The sequence below is a fragment of the Lasioglossum baleicum genome, chromosome 2 (genome assembly GCF_051020765.1).
Source record: "Lasioglossum baleicum chromosome 2, iyLasBale1, whole genome shotgun sequence".
Classification (NCBI taxonomy): domain Eukaryota; kingdom Metazoa; phylum Arthropoda; class Insecta; order Hymenoptera; family Halictidae; genus Lasioglossum; species Lasioglossum baleicum.
The window spans coordinates 13,805,790-13,820,119 of record NC_134930.1 but is presented as its reverse complement, the minus strand read 5'-3'; the positions used below and the strand labels follow the sequence as shown (position 1 = coordinate 13,820,119).

Sequence of the window (14,330 nt, the reverse complement as noted above, 5' to 3'; positions counted from 1 at the left end):
CAAATCGATAAAATAAGAAATCAGGGTAAGATGGCAATGTTTATGAAATCTGTAAACAAAAATAGCATCACTTTTTGATAGGCCTGATGTAATATGTTAGGAGTGTTTCATGGTTCGCACCTTGAATTTCATGCGTTTTGACTTTCTCAAAATTCGAACAGGCAACGAGTTAGGAGAGGAGCTGCTGTACACAAACATCTGCTCATACACCACTTACCCATATGGGAACTCGGCGTTGACAGCCCGCACTTTCAGATCAGTGTCATCCACGAGGTAATACCGCAGCTGCGATATCCAATCGAAGTCGTTTACATTCGATACGCCCTCCTCGATCAACTTGTACGTGACGTCCCTCGCGTGTACTTCAATCGTGATCACCGCTTCCAGCATCAGTCTTTGTATCTCCGTTTGTTGGCCACGAACTAATTCGCGCAGGTTGTTCAACTACGGGCGAACATCGTTTCATGTCAAGGAACGATAAAGAGGTGTGAGGAGCGGTACACAAATACGTTAAGGTCGCTTTAGTACATTATATGATTTTGTACAGTATCCATCGGGTGATGGATTGCTGAATTAATGGATTGGTTACTAGTCTGACTGATGGATTCATTTATTTACAGATTAACTGATACACTGAACGACGAATTGATTATTCTGACGATGAATTGATTCATTCACGAATTGATAAATTAATTGATTGGTTGATTGACTAATAAATTGATTAATTGGTATATTGATGGATTCATAGATAGATGGATTGATACATTGATAAATTAATGGACTGATGAACTATTTTAGCTAGTTTCAGAAGTCTTAGAAACGCAAGAAGCCAGTTAATCATTGTTCGAATTTATCTCCATTAATACTTGACACCATGAGCCGTGACGGTAGCAGAGTCGAACAATCGTAGGTCTACATAGAATGAAAAATGACCTAAACATTAAGATTGTTACGTCGCCCTCATAAATTAACCACAAATGATTACAAATAACTGCCAGACAAAACCTATACAGATGAAATAAATAATGGTATTAATTAGAGAGCATAAAGGGAACGTACATGACCCAGCATCTCCTGGTAGTAATGAGGCAGTCGGTTCCCGCGAATGGCTTCTTCAACGTGTGCGGTCCAGTAGGCCTGGCCGCAACAGAGGGTCACCTGTCCAGGCCACATATAAACCCACTGTTTCCGCGGGGCGATCTCCACCAGCTGAAGAGCCTGGCGAATGATCTCTTGGATGGTGCTGCGCATCACTTTTTCTAGTACGCCGAGCCAAAACTCGACGCTCCTTTCGGGATACATCGGTGGCCGCAAGATGACCTCCTCGCCCTCCGCAGAGTACATCCTCGTAATCTGAAGATCATTCTCGAACCGGACCATCTGAATGTTCTCGAAACACTTGCGGAGGTGCGGCTGCACAGCGTGCACGTTCCTAGCCTGCGCCAGGATCTCCAACAGCTCCTCGTCACTTAGGAAGTAGAACCGCGGGAACACGCGACGTTTCACCTCCAAGTAATTTGCTAGACCCTTGTGCACCACCTCCAGCAGGCTCTGGCACTCCTGCAGGCTCTCCAGCAGGTTCCTGTCGGGACATATCTGGATGATCTGCTCCCAAAAACAGACAATTTCAACAAAATTCCCTGCACGTGACATAGAAAATCTGTGGGAATTTTTTCAAGGAAGAATGTCAGAGATTATCGTCTCTCGAAATTGAATTGCGAAACTTCAATCCGGAATCAGGACTTACGTAAGGGCGGTCGTGTGCGTTTTTCATAATCCGCCTCCAGTTTCGTTCCATGGCGTTGTACTTCCTTGCTTCGGAGGGTAATTGTGTGCTGATATCTTCGGATGTAAATATTGGCTCCAAGTACATCCACTCTCTGCAAACAATTCCTGTTACCGCCCGTCAAATATTTAACCGCAATTCCCCTTTGGGACGGCTCCACGCGACCGCCTATTACCTTTGCACCTCCATCCAGAGGAGGAGCACTTCCTGCGCTAACTTCAACTTGGTCTCCCATTCGTTGATCTCGTCCTCGAAAGCGGTTTTCAGAGGGCTGAAGCTAAGTTGCTGTACGCCGAGGATATGGTTTTCCAGGAGCATCATGGTCTCCTCCGCAATTTTTATGATGAATGTACCTACCAATCAAGAAAGAGAGATGTGCTGCAAAAAAATTCTTTTCAACGTGTTTGCCTTCCGCTTCACCTACTGAGCGCGATATCGTTATCCTCTGACAAATTCAGAACTTTCTACGAATCTGTGATATTTCCTTGGCAATCATGATAGAATTTTGAATTTGAAGACAAAATTGGCGAAGTTAAAAAGTTTCATGTTGTGTCCGCGAAGCACCTCCCATTGATTTTCATTGGTTCCTAGCTCCCCCCATCAAACCATTTTTGGATACGCCCATTAAGTCTCGTTAACCTGTATTACTTTTCCTTCATTCCACCCATTTTTTCACTTCGTTAGCTCAACTCCGCTAGCCAAGTCTAGTTAACCCCACCCTCAACCTCTCCCAACCCCCTCCCCTACGTAGTCCCGCCTCTAACTCTCGTCAACCCCGCCCACTTTCATCGCAAGCTTGCAACTCGAACACGTTTCGAGTATTTTTCATCTCTGCAGAGTTCCGATGAATTTTTAACAGAATATCGTCACCGACATTGGATACCGTTCCCGTTACTGTCGACCCAAATTTTTTCCACAGACTCACCGGTGTTTTTGTACGGCAATATCTCCATGACAATCGGCTCCCATTCAGCGATCATTTTGTTCAAAGTTCGTTCTGTGGCGTACTCTTTCGCAGCGGTATCAGCCACCGTTTTCACCAGTTCCTCGAACTGTTCAATACCGAGAACCAACAGGGATCGGAACGTCATTGACGGGGTCAACGCAATTTGTATGCCGGTTTGAGCGCTCAGCAGCTCGAAATGTCGATCCTTCATTCCCGGATCACGGAGGGATTTTATCAATCCGATGTATGGTTTGAACTCGTCTATACGGTCCCGGATCGATATCGCCACAGCTTGCACCTCTGTCCGAAGATGAAATCGCTGAATTGTAAAGCAGACGATAGTGATCCCGAAAAAAAAACTTGGAAGATTATCGATTAAAATGCCATCCCGACATTTTTGCCTACGTGTTGCTATAAAATCACGTTTCAGAAAAATAACTTAGGGGAAAGGAAAGTAGGATTGTTACTGCCAGATCCATTTTGACGAAGTTATAAAAATTCGAGAACTAAAAATCTTTCCAAGATTAAAATCGGTGCCAAGCTGATGTTAATGACTTTTACAGAATGCTTTTAAAATTTTTTTAAACAATTCCTAGAAAAAAACAGCTGTCACGCTAGACTACGCGGTCAATTTTTTAATCATTTTTGACATACTGGGATGTTCTTGGAACGTTCTGACGGATCGATTGATCATCCGGTACATCTCCATGGCGAGGTTTTCCACTTGGCTGCCGTCTACGTTCATCAGGGGATTGTCCATCCACACCTCGTGCCATTTCAGCCAATCTACAAAACGCAACGAATCAATAACGAAGAGTCATACGAATGCAGCAATCGTGACGATTGCAGTCTCTCGGAGAAACAGAGAACCACCCTTAGTCATCCTGTACACAAATACAAGCGCTGAGAATATGATTAAATGCATCTGACATCTTAATACTTGCTTGATGCGGTGACCCACAAGCTTCTGTACGGCTCAAAGTCCCTAATGATCTTCTGCAGATCTTCGAAGGGCACCACTTTCATGCCGAACAGCTTCTGCCGTTGGTTCAGCAGCAGACCCGTCTCACGGCACTCGGTCATCGCTTTCCAAACACGTTTCACGTCGAGCGCGGTCTCGTGTATTCGGTTTATGTCCGATTGCAAGCCAATGTTCTGAACGTTGCCCACCAGCGTGTCGATCTTTTCGAGCAGCAGCACCTCGTCCTGGACCTGGATTCTATAGAATTTCTCTTGCTCCTCGATGAACTGCAAGTTCGTTTCTTCGATCTGTGAAAAGAGAATGAATTCGTCGATTCACTGGCGATTTATGCTTCGCAGAACTCATGGTACAATTGGATGAAGACGTTTCTGAACGAAGTTGAATCAGTTTAAACAATGGCAAACAATTTTAAACTATTTCAAACAACTTCGCACGACTTCGAATGACTTCAAACCCCATTGAACGTTTACCTGCAGCTGAATTTGTCGAGGTGAACCGATGGCCTCCCACTTGGCCTCGAAGTCCTCATCGGACAGGTTCCACCAGAACGTGTCGAGCACGTCGAAGTCCAGTTTTAATCTATCCATCTTACCCTCGAGTTCTTGGACCCTCAACGGTATCGTTTCCATCCAGTCGCGTATTTCGAAAATGTGCTCGATGCTCTGCGGTTGCTCCTTCAGCTTGATTCTTATGTCTCGATACTCGTCCAAAATCGTCTCAACTTCAGCGCGCAACTTCTTCGTGAGCATTTCGAGCAACCCTGTGGCGCAGTTTTGTCGTTTCTGCATCAGAAACTTCTTCAGGTGACTCACTAACACGCTGAACGGCCCAATGACGATCCGATCCGGTAGTTTCACTTCGATGCTCTTCATCATCGTCAACTGGAACGTGATTGTGTCCTTTATGTCCAGTGTGGTGAGGTCTTCGTCTTGCATGAACTCTCTGTAAATGAAGACAGAATTTTGGTCAGTACATTGGTTTGATCTGTCGAATTCAAGACGTAAATGTGGACAGCGAACTTCAAAGTTTGTGAAATGGACTGAGGAGAGTTGATGCGGAGCTTGGGGGAGAGCTAGAGACATTTGGAGTGGACTTGATACAATTGGGCGGGACTAGATGCAATTAGGGAAGAGCTAGAGACAATTTGGGGAAGAGCCTAGACATAATTGGGTGGAGCTTGTTGCGATTAGGGCGGAGTTAGTTACAATATAGTGCATTCGTGTACAATTGGAGTCCAGTTAAATAATCGGGAGGTGTTAAATACAACTAGAGCTAGTTGCAATAATCTCAAAATTCGTACTACGACTTACTCGACATATTTAGCAACGTCAAGGTGGTACAGCTCGAGGAATCGATTGAATTCCGCGGCGTATGCAATGGAGGGTATTGCGGACGACGTATAAGCCAAATGCAAACGGTCCCGTACCCAGCATACTACTTCATCGAGCAACCCAACCGAACTCAGGTAAATGTCTTTGGGGAATTTCAGCGCCGGCAGCAAAAACGGATGTATCTGCCGAATCTGGTGGGTGCTGGCCAATGCATTGTCGTACAGCTCTACAATGGCTTTCTTAAGGGGAGATTCTCGTGTAAAACAGGATAATCGACTAATATTTCAACATTTTTCTTCTAAAAAAACTATTAGCTATACAAGTGAGCTATACAAGTACTATTTATATTTTTTTATCAGTCGCGTTGAGGACTGAACTCACTGAAAACAGAAGTGGCTCGGTGGAGTAAACCGCTTCCTTCTCGGCCATTTGGATTTCTATGTTGAATATTGGCTGAAAGACAGACTTGAAGGGGCTATCGACGAAATTTTCGCCCCAGACGTATGATTCTTCAATTCCCAACACGCACAGCGCAGGATTCTCCAAACTATCGCCGAAATTCCTGATTGAGCTCTCCACCATCACTCGCAACGCGTTCTGCACAGAAATTTCCACATTTGAGCCCACTCAATAAAAGTCGTTTTGCACGTTTGAATGCCCACAAGTGAATTCTATTTCATTCAATTGAAAACTAGTTTGATGGGCTGCAGTAGACATACAATACAAATTCATAGGCTATGCTTGTAAATGCGTTGCAGATTGTTCATTGTTTCAATACTTATTTTCGAGTTAAATGCAGCAACATTTGAAGTATTTATTTGATTATGTGAACGTGTCACGTGTTTTTATCAAATCACGCAATTTCAATATGTAATGTTTAACCGCGTCAGAAAATGTTTACAAAAACGTTCGCAGTTGTGTACGAAGCCTTATGACGTAATAACAATTATACTTGACTTTAATGATGTCGTTATTAGCCGTTTATGAGCTGGGGAAATATTAGTGTCGTTGCAGAGTAACATGCTGCTGTGACAGAAAATGCAGCATGAATTTATAAGAGAAATAACGCATTGTATTTAATATCAGAGCATTCTGTGCTCACGTATAAGTTCCTGCAGAAGAGGCGATTATGTGTTTAGAAAATCGGTTGTCTGTGGTTTGCTTTTTTACTACCTGCCATATTTATGATTATATTTTACCGTTAAGTACATTTGAAAAAAAGTATTAAAAATGTTGTGGTCAGAAAAAAGATTCATTCAAAGATTGGAAAAAGAAATATTCGCATGCATTTCGCAATTTACAAGTCGTTTTACAATGTCCACAATTTTTGTAGTTCCTCCCATCAACTCCTCTTGGCCCCGCCCACTAATTCTCGATAACTCCTCCCATGTATTCTTCAATTCACCAATTCTTTTTAACTTGAATCTACGAATTTTCCTAATCTCCCCCACTAATCCTAGATAATTCCACCTACCAACTCTTCTTAGCTCCTCCTACTACTTCTTGCTAACTCCTCCCACAAACGTCAAACTTTCTTAGTACACTCATTGAGTATCACTATAAACTCATCAATTTCATTTTTATAACAAATTAAAACAGAACCAACTTGAAAGTGCCATAACTCTATTTACGGTTTATTTACCTGCATTCTCAACGTGGCAAGGTTCATAAAACGGTTCAGCTTCATCACATCATACACATCATGGACTTTTTGATCCAGATTAAACCAACCCTTGCCAATATCTCTCAGACATAACCTCACAGACTGTGTAATCTTCTCGAGCCACGGTTCTTTCAGATTCTTAACCACTGTGGCGACAGCCAGGTTCTGCATGTCCTCGAATTCCCATAGCTTCATAGTCTTGCCGACGTTCGAGGCAAATAGGCTCAATCCAGTTGCATACATGCACTCAACCCCGATGCAGGACATCGCCTCGTAAACTTCTCTCATCACGTATAACGTGTACCAGTGCCAGAACTTTTTCGTTTCCTGAACAGACAGAAATTCGAAATTGTGTATGATCTTACGTGATGAATAAATGCATTAACTCGTAGTCGAATGTGCTGCTAAATGTACATTTGTAATTGTCAAATGTTAATACTTTATACCAGTGATGAGCAACCCGCGGACTACAATGGGCCAAAAGCTGGAAACCTAATACTACACGCGGCCCACAACGAACGCAATATTAAATATTTTGTTGCATAGCCAGCTCCAATTTCAGTCTGCGTTTCGCGCTACGGTCTCCTAGTGCCTCTTTAACGAATTTATTCCTTTATTGCGACTGTAAATCGAGACAAGCTAATTTTGGAAATTATATCCTTTTGATTGGAAAAAACAGCATCTGCTATCGCCAATAAACATTCTTTTACCATTTCTCCGTCACAAAAGGGTCTCATCTTTTTTGCCAAAAGGCTAACAAAGTAGCTTGCATGAACTGCCGTCTCTGCAATGGATACAGTACTTCGAAGTTTTGGTGGCTTTAAATTTAAATTCGCTTGTGCATGTGTGCGCGCGCGCATGTGTGTACAGTTGATGCGCCATGTCCTTGCGTAACTGTCTTTGCAAATTATTAAATTTTATAAAGAATGTTTACTTTCATAATGTCTCTTAATATTATATTTCTTCAACAAAGATATTTTTTCACTGCATATCAGACAAACAGCACTTTATTTTATACAAGTAAAAAATAATCGTATGTCCAACTACCGATAAACTGCCGATGTTCATTTTCAATTTTGCGTTTTCTAGAATTCGAGCACATGGCAAATATGAAAATACTAGATCGTTATATAATATGAAGAATGTGTTTTCTGACCCAGTTCAGCGAAGACTGTCGAATACTAAAAAAAAAATAGCCGGGTATTAACAACAATGTATCGAAAATCGTGGACGAAGGCAGTATGCTACAGGACCAAATGCGGCCAGCGGTCCTGTTTGAATTCTGCCGGTTGCTTATCACTGTTTTATACAAATGTGACAAGAATTCAGTGTAAATACACTTTCATTTAGATATTGATTTAGGAAAATTTCATTCAGACATTGTTTTAATGTAACATTGTTAATTTTAATGCCACCAGCAAGTGGTCCCAAAAAGTGGAGAATCACTTCAGAATAGAGGAAATGTTACTTGAAAATTCTTCATGCCAGTATCGATCTTCCCCTGTATAGGCGTTCTCTCCGTCTCGACGCTCGGCGTCCATGTAATAAACTTAAACAGCTCCGGGTTCTGCTTGATCATTCGCCGCCACATGATGTCGCACATCGTTCGTTGATAATCCAACGAGATCTCCTCGAGCAGCTGAAAAAATTTCGTTGTTAAATCCGCGACAGTGCCAATGACTTTGCTGATCGAAGGGTGGGTGCCCTTCGAGGGCAAAGGCGAAGGAAATCGAATGAAGGGAGCAAAACTTTCCAAATGAGATTCACCCTCTCGTAATTTAGTTATTTCGCCGACATGCCTTCGACAATAAAACTCGAACTCACGGGAGAAACTTCCAAATTGGCGGAGAATAATTGACTATTTGTCGCCGATCGTATCTTTGACGAGATTTAGATAATTAGGAAAGTTTGGACCAGTCACGGTGCTTTGGATTACCTCGACGTTAAGTCGATAAACTTTATCGCTTCAAATCATTTTCGTTAAATCGAAAGCCACGATGTTTCCGTCTAGACGCGTTAGTCTCCCTATTGTTCAATTTTCTTCAACAATTGTCAATAACGATACTTTTTGAATGATGCAATAGGAATGAGTGACATGGTCAAAAAGAAACAGTTACGTACAGCTGACATAACTTTCTCCTTGACCTTCGTGTAGTTTCGGTTCAAACATTTCTGAACAATGGCGTCCTTCACAGCTTCAGTCATACTCTGCATGCCATCCAGTTTCATGCAATCCAAACAGAAATTATACCTAAACGAAAAATCACAAAAATAAATCGAAAGAAGAGAGACTATAGTTACCACTAAACATGTTATTCATAATGCGATATGTTATTCAGAAAGGTCCAAAGAATTTTACTGTAATAATGACTAACCGAAAACAATGTTACCAACCTTATAGACTCTTCGGCAATTCTCCTGTTCTCAATGGCCGCAGCAATTCTCTTCGCGAAGATCCTTGGATCCTCCGCATAAAACCGGATGTATATCCTAGGGATCGAGTACTTCCGTTTCTTGCCGTCCAACGTGATCACCGACCATAATTTAGTATCATAATTATAGTCAGTCACAGCAGCGTTGCACCAGGAGAACAAATTTTCCAGCATGTGGCTCGCCTTGTCGAACTTCTGTTCCTCCTCCTGGAACGTTGGAACGAAGACAGTCGCGGGCAAAGGAGACCTTTTCCCGTCGATTGTGCCGAGGTTCAACCAATCCTCGATCGTCCTACACCAATTAAAAGCATCGTGAAAGCATAATGCATTCGTGACGAAGCATCGATATTATCTTATTAATTTATTATCCTCGTTAAAAGAGAACATGTTGCCTCGCCGCTTCACAGTTTCTGTCCTTCAGCTCCATTTATATCTTTGTTTACTCCATTCTCGCTTTCTTTCGTTCTTTCGATCTTGAAATGTTTTTTATAGTGCTGTCTTGCTATCTTTATTTTCCTATCTTGCTAATTTTTCACCACTCTACCTTCCTATATCTTGCCTTATCTTTTCTATACAGTACTAATATATTGCCAATTTTCAACCTGTCTACCACAAGAATTATGCTGTTTCTTCTGTTGTGCTCAACAAAAAATTACGAAAAAATTCATGAACATTCTACCTAACAGTACACATGACAGTGAATGATTTCAAAATTTTTGGTTACAAAATCGAGTTTTAAAAAATCCGTTTATATTAATATGTTAGTTGTGTTTTATCGTGATTACCACATCCGCCACATTATGCGACCGACCTGCCCTCTATAATGACGCCACGGTGTGCCTTCCATCTCCCTTGTCCTGCCCTCGAGTTGTGCCGGCACACCGTGCAAGCATACATATACTGATTGTGAGCCTTATTCGGAATCAGATGTATGGTATTCTGCTTGCACGGTGTGCTGTCTAATACAAAGTACATTCCGAGCATTTCGCGCTTTCTGGGTATATATTGCTATCTCCTTATCTATTTAACTTGCTGCCTTACATTTTCTCTATCTTTTAATCTTTCTGTCTTTCCTTATACAATATTTTCACATCTTTCCTCTATACGTTACAATTGACAAAGAAAATCTTTATTTTACTGTACCTACAGTCGTATTCCTCGTCATCGAACAAATCCAACGGCAAAATATGAGCTGTGCTAAATAAACCATAAGCTTCTTCTCGCGTCATCAGCGGCAAAATGGCGGATGGTGGTAGCACGTCCTTGGACTTAATACCGATCGCTTCCAAAGCGTCCTCGACCCTCAAACTTCGATATAATTTGCGTTTTCTTTCCATTTCAATGTTCCTTGGCAATCGTTTCGGTTCGACGTTCAGCTCCATCTGCACTTTTGGCGTGAACGTCTCCGCCGGGAACGACTATACGAGAGAAAAAAGATTCTATCAATTTTTGAGAAAATTAAAATGTATCGATAATTTTCAGACATCTAATACTGTTTAGAAATAAGGACAAAAAAAGAATACAACGAATGAAAAAGTCGAAGTGTGATCAATGTGATAAGTAAAATATTTAAAAATGCCTCACTTCGGTTTCCCCAGCTCATTGTCAGTATGACGAGTATATTCGTTATGGTATGCATATATTGAAGTTGTTATATAAATGAAAATATATTCATTTATAATGTGTCAACCCTTCCGACCCGACGGAGGTACGTCTATTACGACGCCGCACTATTTTCGCGAATTGTAATAATTTCATAAAATAATAATTCGCGAATTGAAAATAAAATAAAGATTTGTAAATAAGGATCAAAAAATGATTGAATAAGATGTTAAATATATACATATAATACCGTTGATAATAATACTGTAATAATAAATATACCGTTATATAAATACCATTTTTATTCACAATATGTATCGTAGAATCATAAAAAGACGAAAATTCATCATGTTACAGCAGGACGTACGCCGAGCATCGTTCATCCGCATACGATAGATCGTGAGGACGTAAATAGTAAATACACCGTACGTCCTTCGGGTCAGAAGGGTTAATCCATGTAGAAAGAGTGTACGTTAAACACAATATCTAAATAGAAAAGTTCTATAAATCTTTGCTCACGATGGATCGATCCTCGTCGAAGCACATCCATCTTTTAGCTTCCCCGAGGAACTGATACGTCGTCGGATCATGTAAATGTTGAACATGAGCGCTATGGTGCTCTGTGAGCACCTGCCAAGCAAGTTTTCTTCTTCTTGGTGCGATGTCTGGTAGAAAAACTTCCGGTTTCACCGGATGTTGCTTTGTACCTGCGCATCGTTTAAATTTTGAAAGTGAAATTTCAGAATTCGGTTCACTTTGAACATAGACAATACATACAATAAAAAATATTTCTTGACCGAAATCGTAGGTAAGAGTTTCATCAAAACATAATTAGTGCTGTGAATAATTTAGTGTGTTTCTTACGCGTGTTTATCCCTGATTCTTTCATTTCGTTCGATTACAACGGTAAGTTTAGAAAGTCAAAAATAAATAAAAGGATTACGCAGTAACGATACAATCTGAAAAATTGTAATGTCCTTAATTGCTGTAATAATAAACAATTCTTACCTGTGATGATTTCTGAATAGTAACCTCGTTTTCTGAACCTCTTCTCCATATTCTTAATCGTATATGACACTAATTAACGGAAAGCAGACACAATGCGAATTTCGGCAAACGTCATTTGCAACGTTCAAACGTCTGAATAGCGCCAGTTCACATAACGACAAAACGCTGAAATTGTTAGCGACATACCGACTGTCGATATTAGGTCGGTAACCATGATGTTGTTGATGGTAAATTCCTAGAATTTTACTGCATTTTTCCACACACTTAAGACACCGACGAGGTACTATTATAGACTGCCAACACCGACCAGATATTATTAACGACTGCTAGCGCCGACCAGATACTATTAAAGACTGCCAGCCTTATGGAAGTTCGTGTCACTCGAATATTTCGGTGTTCTCTTACGCCCTCTAAGATATATTCTGACTGGAGTGAGCAACAGAAGGCCATCGACATGATCTCGTCGGTGCAGAAGGCTACTGAGGAGATTCTCGTCGGTGAGAAGGCAAATCGTCACGGAACCATATTGATCATCATGAATTGTTACATTCTGTACCGAGCAGATATTTCAGACGATGTTGGTTTCAATATTAAAAGCAAAACTCAAGGACAAAGAATTCCTGGAAATATATTGTTGAAGCATAATTTTTTAGGAAAATCAACAATTCCTATTTCAAATTTTATACGCGACACCTCAGTTCGTAATTTCAAAACATTTCATAAACGAGAATTATTACCTTCCACTTTTTTATACATAAATGTTCCAAGAATCGATCTGGACAGAAATATTTTGAAAAGACTTTACTTTTTTGAATAAATTAATGCGTGCGAATGTTCATGGTTTAAAAGTTATTCTATATTTCGAGTTTTATTGTCTATTATTACGAAAAAATTAGATGGCAAGATGGTCAAGCGAGTGCTCGTTAACATCATTAGAAAAAGGAATTGTTATAAACATTAAACAGCCAGATATATTACATTTATCTGTGAATTGTATCGAATAAATTAATGCGTGCGAATGTTCATGGTTTAAAAGTTATTACGTATCACGAAAACTATTAGCCACTTTGACTAAAAAATTAGGTGGTCAGATAGCCAAGGGATTGCTTGTGGACATCGCTGTCAAATAGAATTGTTATAAACATTAACCAGCTGGAAATAATAAATTTTTCAATAATTGTCACGGCGATCGACATCGATCGATATTCGGCGGAGTGGGGGGCGCCGCTCGAGCTCGGTAGATCGGCGAGAGCTCACCGGTGGTCAGTCAGTCGGGGCGTGGGAAGCGGGGTGAGCGGACGTGCTGCGGGACCAGGAGCGCCAGGAGAACCGGAGGGACCAGAGGTGGACTAGAGGTCATCTACAGTTACCCTGGCCTACCTTCAACTGTCAATTCAAGGAACAACGGTAAGTTTGATTACTAATATTTTTCAAAACTTCTTTTGTCTTTTTAAACTCGTCCTTCATACTTTTGAAATTTTTATCGAGACTTTCAATGAAGACTATTGAGTCTTCTTCAAATTTATCAATTTTATTCTTTATAAAAATTACATTTTGAGCGTCCCACTCGTATGCAGGATTATAATTGCTCTTGTGAGCTGCTTCGTTGGTTGTTTTCGCAATCGTGTGCGGGGTTATAGTTATTCTCTTAAGATAAGAGTACTTGTCCACGTCGTTGGCAAAAGGAATTATTATAAACATTAATTATGTAGCTAGAATTAATAAATGTCTCATCTTCTATATAATAAAAATCAATTTTGAATAAATTGATGAGTGCGAATGTTCATGGTTTAAAAGTTATTCTATATTTCGAGTTTTATTGTCTATTTTTACGAAAAATTTAGATGGCAAGGTGGTCAAGGGAGTGCTCGTTAACATCGTTAGAAAAAGGAATTGTTATAAACATTAAACAGCCAGATATAATAAATTTATCTGTGAATTGTATCGAATAAATTAATGCGTGCGAATGTTCATGGTTTAAAAGTTATTCTATATTTCGAGTTTTATTGTCTATTTTTACGAAAAATTTAGATGGCAAGGTGGTCAAGGGAGTGCTCGTTAACATCGTTAGAAAAAGGAATTGTTATAAACATTAAACAGCCAGATATAATAAATTTATCTGTGAATTGTATCGAATAAATTAATGCGTGCGAATGTTCATGGTTTAAAAGTTATTCTATATTTCGAGTTTTATTGTCTATTTTTACGAAAAATTTAGATGGCAAGGTGGTCAAGGGAGTGCTCGTTAACATCGTTAGAAAAAGGAATTGTTATAAACATTAAACAGCCAGATATAATAAATTTATCTGTGAATTGTATCGAATAAATTAATGCGTGCGAATGTTCATGGTTTAAAAGTTATTCTATATTTCGAGTTTTATTGTCTATTTTTACGAAAAATTTAGATGGCAAGGTGGTCAAGGGAGTACTCGTTAACATCGTTAGAAAAAGGAATTGTTATAAACATTAAACAGCCAGATATATTACATTTATCTGTGAATTGTATCGAATAAATTAATGCGTGCGAATGTTCATGGTTTAAAAGTTATTACGTATCACGAAAACTATTAGCCACTTTGA

General features: G+C 40.1%; 1 protein-coding gene across 1 annotated transcript in view; it reads right to left on the bottom strand.

The window, feature by feature from the left end:
- LOC143215543 (dynein axonemal heavy chain 1) overlaps positions 1–12,359 on the bottom strand; it is a 149,784-nt gene extending 137,425 nt beyond the window's left edge. The window contains exons 1-17 of the mRNA XM_076437752.1: positions 11,751–12,359; positions 11,262–11,449; positions 10,284–10,558; positions 9,103–9,432; positions 8,830–8,959; positions 8,177–8,347; positions 6,688–7,035; positions 5,427–5,642; positions 5,025–5,284; positions 4,185–4,656; positions 3,677–4,001; positions 3,387–3,518; positions 2,712–3,032; positions 1,962–2,139; positions 1,748–1,880; positions 1,060–1,605; positions 218–444 (exon numbers count right to left, since the gene is read on the bottom strand). Coding sequence (XP_076293867.1) covers positions 218–444; positions 1,060–1,605; positions 1,748–1,880; positions 1,962–2,139; positions 2,712–3,032; positions 3,387–3,518; positions 3,677–4,001; positions 4,185–4,656; positions 5,025–5,284; positions 5,427–5,642; positions 6,688–7,035; positions 8,177–8,347; positions 8,830–8,959; positions 9,103–9,432; positions 10,284–10,558; positions 11,262–11,449; positions 11,751–11,799 — 4,301 coding nt within the window. The 5' untranslated portion in view covers positions 11,800–12,359. The remainder of the gene's footprint in view (positions 1–217; positions 445–1,059; positions 1,606–1,747; positions 1,881–1,961; positions 2,140–2,711; positions 3,033–3,386; positions 3,519–3,676; positions 4,002–4,184; positions 4,657–5,024; positions 5,285–5,426; positions 5,643–6,687; positions 7,036–8,176; positions 8,348–8,829; positions 8,960–9,102; positions 9,433–10,283; positions 10,559–11,261; positions 11,450–11,750) is intronic.
- Between the last annotated feature and the right edge of the window lie 1,971 nt (positions 12,360–14,330).